This window comes from Piliocolobus tephrosceles, chromosome 1 (genome assembly GCF_002776525.5).
Source record: "Piliocolobus tephrosceles isolate RC106 chromosome 1, ASM277652v3, whole genome shotgun sequence".
Taxonomy (NCBI): Eukaryota; Metazoa; Chordata; class Mammalia; order Primates; family Cercopithecidae; genus Piliocolobus; species Piliocolobus tephrosceles.
Window position 1 is genome coordinate 209,760,231 of NC_045434.1, and position 10,352 is coordinate 209,770,582.

Genomic DNA, 10,352 nt, shown 5'->3' on the forward strand with positions numbered 1-10,352 from the left:
GAAAGAGAGAAAGAAGAGAAGGGAGGGAAGGAGGGAGGGAAGGAGGGAGGGAGGGAAGGAAAATGTAGTGGACTTGAAGAAAAAGGAAGCGAGGCCCAGCTCCCCGGGAGTATTCAACTTTCTGATCCTCTTGGAGGTGCCTTGGGTTCCTGTGCCAGCTTCAGGCCACTTGCTCAGAAGGGGCTTGTGTATTTACTTTTTGTTTGTTTGTTTGTTTCTAAGACAGGGCCTCGCGGTCACCCAGGCTGGAGTGCAGTCTGCGATCATGAACACAGCTCACTATAGCCTTGACGACCTCCTGGGCTCAAGTGATCCTCTCACCTCAGCCTCCTGAGGTGCTGGGACCACAGGTGCGTACCACCATGCCCAGCTAATTTTTTGTTGCCCAGGCTGTTCTCAAACTCCTGGGCTCATACGATCCTCCTGCCTCGGCCTCCCAAAGCGCTGGGAATACAGGCGTGAGCCTTTGCGCCCAGCCTGGTGTGTTTCCTTGCCCACCTTCCTCTCCTAGCCTGTGTGTGGGGAAGGGGCGGGGCACATGCCCCCAGACCGTTTGGAGAGAGAGAACTCTTGGCCTGGCCGCTGCATCCTGGCCTCCCTCACCTGACTGAGGAGCAGGAAGAGTGCCCGCCCTGGCTGGGAAGGTGAAGTGGGGTTTAGGAGTTTCCTGGTCTTGGCAGGTTGGAACAATTTCAGGAGACTGTGCGGAGGCCGCACTACCTGTGCACTCCCTGAGACCAGGAACCATCCCTGGCAGGCAGCAGGCCGTCAAGAAAGTTGATTGCTGAAATGAAGCTGTGGGTGACGCCTTCTCAGCCCCCTGGAGGACCCAAGAACCCCAGGGGAGCCTGCTGGGCGGGGCTTCCAAAGCAGGCCCCAGGCTCGCCCCAACCACGGACGGACGCTGATGTGCTGTTTGACCTCTGACCCCTTCTGCTGCCTCCAGAGCCCTGGGCAAAGCTGGCGAGGACAATGGCACCATCTGTGGTGCAGAACCTCGTCACTGCAAACTCTGGAGCCTCCATCGCCCGCTGACCCAGGTGGAAGTGAAGATGGGCTCCTCTGGACTCCCACAGGCACCAGACGGTCCCCGACACGGTACTGGCCACCCTCTCCTCTGTCTTCCCCGTCCCACACTGCCACCCATCGAGGGCAAGGACTGGAACTGGTTCATCTCCAAGGCTGTATCCACAATGCCCAGCATACAACAGGCACCTAATAAGGCTCACCTTTATTTACACAGCACTTACTGTGTCCAGGAGCTGCTCTCAGCCCTTGGCACATATTAACTCCTGTCATCCTTACACCAGCCCTACAATACAAGGTAGCTACTGTTATTAGCCCATTTTATAGATGGGGAAACTGAGGCACACAGAGGTAACTGAACTTGCTCAAGGTCACCAGCTAGTGTCAGAAGTAAGGGATTACCCTGACAGGCTGACAAAAAAGTTCATACCTTTAACCAAATACCCTACTCTCAAAGGTGGCTCATGCCTCTAATCCCAGCACTCTGGGAGGCCGAAACGGGTGGATTACTTGAGGTCAGGAGTTCGAAACCATCTTGGCCAACATGGTGAAACCCCGTCTCTAGTAAAAATACAAAAATTAGCTGGCATGGTGGCAAGTGCTTGTAATCCCAGCACTTTGGGAGGCCAAGGCGGGTGGATCACTTGAGGCCAGGAGTTTGAGGCCAGCCTGGCTAACATGGTGAAACCCGTCTGTCCTAAAAATACAAAAATTAGCCGGGTGTGGTGGCGGGTGCCTGTAGTTCCAGCTACTAGGGAGGCTGAGGCAGGAGAATCACTTGAACCCAGGAGGTGGAGGTTGCAGTGAGCCAAGATTGCACCACTGCACTCCAGCCTGGGCAACAGAGCGAGTCATCTCCAAAAAAAAAAGAGAGAGAGAGAGAGGAAATGTGAGGATGGAAGGACAGTTCAGAGTGATGCAGGGCCAGGGGCCAAGGAACACAGGCAGCTTCTAGAAGCTGGAAAAAGGCAAGGAATCATTTTGCCACAGCATATCCAGAAGAAAACCATAGTTCTGCTGCCCTATCATAGACTTTTTTTCTTTTTCTGAGACAGAATCTTGCTCTGTCACCCAGGCTGGAGTGCAGTGGTGGGATCTCGGCAAACTGCAACATCTGCCTCCCAGGTTCAAGCAATTATCGTGCCTCAACCTCCCGAGTAGCTGGGACTACAGGCACGCACTGCCATGCCCAGCTCATTTTTGGATTTTTAGCAGGGACAGGGTTTTGCCATGTTGGCCAGGCTGGTCTCAAACTCCTGGCCCCAAGCATCTGCCCACCTCCGCCTCCCAAAGTGCTGGAATTACAGACTTGTCATAGACTTTTGACCACCAGGGCTATAAGATAATACCTTCATGTTGTTCTGAGCCACCAAATGTGTGCTAATTTGTTATAGCAGCAGAAGAAAACGAACATATACTGTAACCAGGATGAATAAAAGAGCGTATGCTTGGGTTGGAATGAATGAACAGGATAATGTGGAGGCCAAAGAAAGGGGGTCTTGGGCTAGGTTAATAGAAGTAAGGTGAGTCTACTGGGGAGTGGTCTCTGACCCAGGTGGCACCAGGAAGTCTACAGTGGACTCTGGTACCCAGAGATCCGTATCAGCGGCTTGGACTCTATAGAGGGCACCATACTTCAACACCCAACCCCTACTTGTACTTGAGCATGGGCAAACTAGAACTTTTCCCCAAAACACCTGTTCCATCCTTCACTTGCTTTTTTCCACATCCCAAAATGACACCTCCGTGCAGCCAGATACTGAGCTCCCAAATATGGACGGGATCCCTGATTTCCCTCCTGCCCTCTGCGCTCCCTGCAGACCCATCCACGGGGTCTGCTTGATTCTAGCTTGAAAGCACATTCCAGCTGGGCACAGTGGCTCATGCCTGTAATCCCATCACATAGGAGGCGGAGGCAGGAGGATCACCTGAGCCCTGGGAGTTTGAGACCAAACTGGGCAACATAGCGAGACCCTGTCTCTACATAGGCAGGCGGATCACGAGGTCAGGAGATGGAGACCCTCCTGGCTAGCACGATGAAACCCCGTCTCTACTAAAAATACAAAAACAAAATTAGCCAGGCGTGGTGGCAGGTGCCTGTTGTCCCAGCTACTCGGGAGGCTGAGGCGGGAGAACGGCGTGAACCTGGGAGGCAGAGCTTGCAGTGAGCTGAGATCGCACCACTGCACTCCAGCCTGGGCGACTGAGCAAGACCCTGTCTCAGAAAAAAAAAGAAAAGAAAAGAAGAAAAAGTACATTCCCACCTCTGCTCACCTCTCCCCTGGATCACTGCCATGACCTGACTTTCTGCTCCCATCCTGCCTGCTCCCCCCACCCCCACCCCCACCCCCCGCCCCCACAGCAGACAGAGGGAACTTGAAATATATCATGCAGTATCACTCCCCTGCCAAAAACCTGACCACAGTCCACAAAGGTCTGCACGATCTACCAACTTTCCTGCCACCTGCTCCTAACCACCCCTCTTCACTCACTTCCCTCCAGCCACACCGGCCTCCTTCCTGTTCCTCCAGCCTCTTAGGGCTTTTGCCCCCTGGGCCTGGATGCTCTTCTGCTAACCTCCCACTGGCTTCCTCCCTCTTTTCATTCCGTGTGTGTGTTACCCTCTGCAAGTCCTGTTTTCCCCATCTTAGGTAGCCGCCTGTCTCTCTCACACTACAGGATTCTAATCCTCTCATTGCAACTAGCAGCAGTCTGTTGACTGTCACCCCTGTGGAATGTCAGTTCCACGGAGCAGAGACCTGGCTGTACGGTGCATGGATGAACGTGCAGCACCCAGAGTACTCCCTGGCATGCAGAAGGTGCTCAATAAATGTTTGTGGAATGAATGAATTGAAGAGAACACGCAGATGAGGAGCCTTGAGCTCATGATACATGAGGAATAAATGTTGGAGGACAGGTGTGTGACTGGTTGAGAGACTCCGGGGACCCAAGGTCACAGTCTTCACATTGCCAGAGGCACTTCTGAGGAACAGGGAGGTGACTCATTTTCAAAACTGGATTTCAGGCAAAGAGGTAAGGCATAGTGGCTCATGCCTGTATTCCCAGCACTTTGGAAGGCTGAGGCGGGTGGGTCACCTGAGGTCAGGAGTTTGAGACCAGTCTGGCTAACATGGTGAAATTCTGACTCTACTAAAAATAGAAAAATTAGCCAGGTGTGTGATGGCATGCACCTGTAATCCCAGCTACTTGGGAGGCTGAGGCAGGAAAATCACTTGAACCTGGGAAGCAGAGGTTGCAGTGAACTGAGACGGCACCATTGCACTCCAGCCTGGGCAACAAGAGCGAAACTCCATCTCAAAAAAAAAAAAAAAAAAGGCTGGGCACAGTGGCTCATGCCTGTAATCCCAACACTTTGAAAGGCTGAGGCGGGTGGATCATGACGTCAGGAGTTCGAGACTAGCCTGGCCAGCATGGTGAAACCCCATGTCTACTAAAAATACAAAAAATTAGCCAGGCATGGTGGCGTGTGCCTGTAGTCCCAGCTACTTGGGAGGCTGAGGCAGGAAAACTGCTTGAACCCGGGAAGTGGAGGTTGCAGTGAGCCGTGATCACACCGCTGCACTCCAGCCTGGGCGACACAGAGAGACTCCATCTCAAAAAAAAAAAAAAGAAAAAAGAAAGAAACTAGATTTCAGCGGATCATGAAGATCGTCTAAATGCCGAAGCTAACCCAGGATGGCGTGAGCTGCCTCGGCACGGAGCAAGCATCCTGTCATGGGGGTGCATACAAGCAGAGGCTGAATGAAAGTCCCTGGAGCCATGCCTGACCAGAACAGCTGCTCATTTCAGATCTGCTGAATGCATGCATGCATGAATACTTGCATCAATGTCACCAAAGGACTTAAGCATGCAGGGAGTAACTAGACTGAGCCATGTATAAAAAGTCCCTCCCCACCAGCAAGGCCACAAGAATGCCCAGTGGTTTTCAACCGTAGATACCGGAAGGAGGTCCCCCACCCCCACCCCAGTATCCCCAGGGCGGACCTGGGAGGGGAGAGAGAGAAGTGGAGAACTGGTGTGGTCCAGAGCTGCCTTTTTTTTTTTTTGACATTCTGCGTGTCTCGTCTGTGGCTTAGGTGGGCGCTACCCCGACCAGTCCTGGAACTGTGGGCAAGACTCTCCCCTACCTCTGGACGTCTGCATTGAATCCTTGTCGGTGAAACGAGGACCGTCATCCCAGACGGGCCACCCCCAGGGTCAGCGCACTGGCGGGACAAGCTGGCCAAGGCTGGGCTGATCTACCGTCATTGCCAAGGACCCTCAAGCCTCCCAGACTCCTTCGGCCCAGACACAGTCATCCTTCAGCCCCATTTTCCTTCTGATGATTGTCGTGATGTGAAGAAGGGTGATGAGGGAGTATGCAAACCTTAGAATGAATCACAATCTGCTCAAGAAACAAGTCGAAGTCAGATATGAGTGGGAGCAGAAGCAGAAACTTACAGTAAACGCCCCTCCTTCCGGCACTCACTGCTCTCAAGCTGAGTAACACGACTGCCTGACCCCAGAGCGCTAGTGCTGCCTCAGGAAGGACTTTGATTAAGACAAACCAGGCCTTCCGTCCACTCCTTCAGGGTCCCCTCCTCTCCAGGTCCCCTTGTCCTGCCTCCCTGCAGGATTTGAGCAGCTCGGGAAATGTCCCCTTTGCAAAACAAAACCAGAAAATATCTCCTGCCCTCTTGTCACTCCCTGGAATTCCATTAGCCCTCCACTGTGTGGGGTAACTAGCTAAGCTTTTAAAGTTAAATTGCTAGGTGGAGGAGTCACACGTAGAGTTTTCTATCACCCCAACTAAAATTCCTTTATTTTATTTTTTATTTTTATTTTTTTGAAACCCAGTCTCACTGTCACCCAGGCGGGAGTGCAGGCTCACTGCAACCTCTGCCTTCTGGGTTCAAGTGATTCTCCTGCCTCAGCCTCCTGAGTAGCTGGGATGACAGGCGCCTGCCACCATGCCCAGCTAATTTTTGTATTTTTAGGAGAGAGGGGGTCTCACCATGTTGACCAGGCTGGTCTCGAAGTAATCTGCCAGCCCAACGTGGCCTCCCAAAGTGCTGGGATTACAGGTGTGAGGCACCGCGCCCGGCCCCAGCTAAGATTCATTCATGAGAACCTTCCTGGTCCCAGCCTGCACACTAACCCAGAACAAAGCTGCTTACATCTGGCTGGAATTGGGGCTACATGGATGTGGAGGAAGGCTTGTTTAGCCTTAGCACTGGCAAGGAACATGATATTGGGGGAATTCTAAGTCTACTGAGTTCGCAGGAAGGCCGGGGCTTCCCCCATCCCCCAACCCCACCCCATGGTGCCTGGATGAAAAGGATGGAGCTATGGGGTAAAATATTTTTCTCTGCAGATATGCACCAGTTAACCCTGGGTCAGACTGCAAAAAACACAATTGGACAAGACAGTGACATGAAGCATCAGAGGCTAACTCTCAGTTGGTGACAGCTAGCAAGAAAGCATTCCTGCCTCAGAATACCAGGCGAAAAATGATGGAGTCTTGGGAAAAATCAAATAGTGATGAAAAAAGAATTTCAGGATGGGCACGGTGGCTCACACCTGTAATTCCAACATTTTGGGATGCTGAGGCGGGAGGATCACTTGAGGCCGGAAGCTCGAGACCAGCCTGAACAACATGACGAAACCCCATCTCTACTAAAAATACAAAAATTAGCTGGGTGTGGTGGCAGACGCCTATAATCCCAGCCACTCGGGAGGCTGAGGCAGGAGAATCCCTTGAACCCAGGAGGCAGAGGTTGCAGTGAGCTGAGATCGTGCCACTGCACTCCAGCCTGGGAGACAAAGTGAGACTGTCCCAAAAAATTTTAAAAAATAAAAATTTAGGCCGGGGGCAGTGGCTGACGCCTTGTAATCCCAGCACTTTGGGATGCCGAGGCGGGCGGAGGAGTTCAAGACCAGCCTGACCGACATGATGAAACCCTGTCTCTACTAAAAAACGAAAATTAGCCAGGCGTGATGGCGAGTGCCTATAATCCTAGCTACTCGGGAGGCTGAGACGGTGGAATCGCTTGAACCCTGGAGAGGGTGGCTTTAAACAAGGAAATTCAAACCCTAATTTGGGATTTTTTTTTTTTTTTTTTTTTTTTTTTTTTTTACATAATGAGCTTCCTGAACCTTTACTGACAAAAACAGAAGTGGGAGAAGGCTTGAGGGGTAAAAAGGAGTACTGGGTTGGGCAGGTAGCCCCTTCCGCAAAGACTCCCTGACTCCTGCGAAGAAATGACCTAGTGCCTGAGCCCAGAGAGACGCTCAGCTTGCCCGGTAGGTGAGAAATGCAAATTAAGGCAACAAGGATATAACCCTTTTCACTAATCACATTGAGAAAAATTAAAATGCTGATAAGATCAAATGTCGGTTAGGATGTGGGAAAGTTGCTACTGTCTTGGCCTGCTAGCAGGAGGGTAAACTGTCCAGCCACCCTGGAAGGCAGTTTGGTGGTGTCTTTTAATTTGAACGCATTTTCACCCTGCAGCCTCAGTATTCTCTTCTCAGTCTCTTGTCTAGGAAAGAATCACAGACATTTATTTCCAAAAGCTTCCATATGGGGCTGTGCCCTGTAATAGCGAACAAAGAAAGAAAGAATCATGGTGGCAACCTTGGCACCCATCCATCCAGGACATAAATAAACTATGAAACATCCCATTTGGTAAAAGACTACATAGCATTTTAAAAGATAGGCAGAGGATCTGTAAGTTTCAGCATGGAAAGCTCACCAAGATGCCTCATAGACATTATAAAGCCAAACGAAGAACCATATGTACTGTAGGGTATAGTATATGGAAAACCCTATATATGTCTGTAAAAACAATATAAATATGGACATACATTTATAAAGGTCTGCAAAGGAAGCACACCAAATCAATTACGGTGGTTACATCTTTGAAGGGATCAGGATGAGGAGGTTTCAAAACACTTGGTTTTATCTGTAGCATTTATAGTTTTGCTTTGAGGATATATTTGCATATTCCTTGTGCAATTAAATATATAGTATTGTTATTTTAAAAAGAGTATGGGAGGCCAGATGTGGTGGCTCATGCCTGTAATCCCAGCACTTTGGGAGGCTGAGACGGGAGGATCACTTGAGGTCAGGAGTTCAAGACCAGCCTGACCAACATGATAAAACCTCGTCTTTACTAAAAATACAAAAATTAGCCAGGTGTGGTGGCACATGCCTGTAATCCCAGCTACTTGGGAGGCTGAGGCAGGAGAATCACTTGAATCCAGGAGGCAGAGGTTGCAGTAAGCCGAGATGGAGCCATTGCACTCCAGCATGGGCAACAAGAGTGAGACTCCATCTCAAAAAAAAAAAAAAAAAAAAAAAAAAAGGTGGGTATGGGAGTTCAGGCTGCAATGAGTTATGATGGCACTCCAGCCTGGACAACAGAGTGAGACCCTGTCTCTAACATTAAAAAAGTAGAGAGGGCTTCACTCTACAAAAAGGAAGTACATGAGCTTCAGCCGCCAAACCAGCAAAGCCCCCCAAGCCCCTCTCGCATCCCTTCCTTTCGTTTATCTCCCTAAGACCTTGGCACCCCAAACTCTTACCTTCCCCCAGGTGAGGGCTTGCAGAGCTGGGACAGGACGTCTCTAGCTAGGGCTTTGTCCCCCCTGCCCTCTCGGGGGGAAGGGGCAACGCCTCACATTGCCTATGGGAGATGGAAGGGGGCACCTGGCTGTCCCCTTTGCTGCATAGATCCTCCCTCCTGCCTAAAGACCATTCCGCCACTCTCCTCCCACTGCCTAAGGTTCAGATGACTAGAACTGATCCATAGCATAGATTCCTCTTTTCCTGTAGGCTTAAAGGGGAACTGGGTCCTCCCTCTCCCCAACTGCGACCCACTGCTGGACCAACAGCCTGCTCCTTCCTTTCCCTCGGTGTCATTCAGCAGGCATCCACTCACACCTGCTGTGGTTCTACGCAGGGGTCCACCAGGGTCCTGGGTCAGCTGAGGGCCTCTCTCTCAGGCAGCCCCTGGGCTCAGTGAAACACACCTGGTTACTTTGAGTTCTCCCCGCAGTGATTAATTTGGCGCTGGCCACTGGTAAGCGCTCAGTTTTCCTAAAGCAGTCCCCAAACTCAATTCTGAGGCAACCCACCATAGACTTCAGCCCCACCACTGACCTTCTTCCAGGGGCAAATGCCCACCACGTGCTCCAGCGAATGCAATCCACAGCGTTGCTTTGCCGGACGCGGGGTTAGGGAAGCTAATCCGGGTGGTCCTGCGCCCTCACCCCGCTCTCACGCACAGCCAACTCCCCCCTCCAGCCAGTGACCAGCTTAGGGAGGGGGCAAACAGGAGACCGCGCACACAGCAGGGTAGAGCGCGGACGACCAACCTCCCATGGCCAAGGGAGGTCCACCTGGCCTGCCCACGACCCCCACGGCCTCACTTGATCTGCCCAGGACCCCAACAGGCCAGCAGGTAGTCGGGACAAAAAGCGCCTCCCGCCTATGGCAGTGTGCTGGGTCCAGTTCATACTGAATGAATGAATCAGTCCCAGCCTTCGGGGGGTGCGGAGGAGGCGCCCCCCACTAGCCCTTCAGCCAGCCTCCCACCTGTGGGTGCTTGCATATTCCGGTGTCCCTGCTTGTCACCCGCGCCCCCTCACCCCAGCTGGGCAGGGAACGGAATGAGGAGTGTCCTCCCTTGCGTCCCACGCACCCCACACTGTCCGGGCTTTGGACCGCCGGCGCCTCCCCAGGCACCAGTCATCCGCTTACCTGTGGGAAGGCTCGGAGCGCCCCCAGGAACAGCAGTCCCAGCGCGGCGAGGAGGGCGCGCATCCCCGGGGCCGGGCGGGAGGTGGGCTGGCTGCCCGCGCCCACCTGGGAAGCGGGGGAAGTGCGCGGCGCCCACGTGCGGTCCCGGCGGTTCTCAGCCGCGCGCGCGGACCTCAGGCTCCCGCACACTCCGGCCGCGGCCACCTAGTCCGCACCTAACGCACGCTGCGAAGTCACTTCAAAAGTGGTTGCTCCTCCGAGGTTTCAGCCTTAATTCTCCCGTATCAAATTGGTTCCAGGAACACTTAGCGGCAAGCAGCGAAGAAAAAAGGGGCAAACACGTGCAGAGATGACTCAGGAAAAGGCACGCTGGGAGACGCCTCCCTTAGCTGTTTGAATGGCCCGCCCCGGATTTGACCGAACTAGTGGTCCTGGTTCTAGGGAGTGTGCTGCCCGCCGCACCTGGGCTTGGGGGGAGCGGAGGCAGGCAGTTTCTGGCCCTGGAGGTGGGGACTCACAGGATATTAGGAGGCCCCAAGGGGGTCCCCGTGCCCCCACCCCC

General features: G+C 52.8%; 1 protein-coding gene across 1 annotated transcript in view; it reads right to left on the minus strand.

Annotated features, from left to right (window-relative positions):
• Window positions 1–10,084, minus strand: part of TNFRSF8 (TNF receptor superfamily member 8) — an 82,254-nt gene extending 72,170 nt beyond the window's left edge. The window contains exon 1 of the mRNA XM_023191998.2: window positions 9,791–10,084. Coding sequence (XP_023047766.1) covers window positions 9,791–9,853 — 63 coding nt within the window. The 5' untranslated portion in view covers window positions 9,854–10,084. The remainder of the gene's footprint in view (window positions 1–9,790) is intronic.
• Window positions 10,085–10,352: the final 268 nt, after the last annotated feature.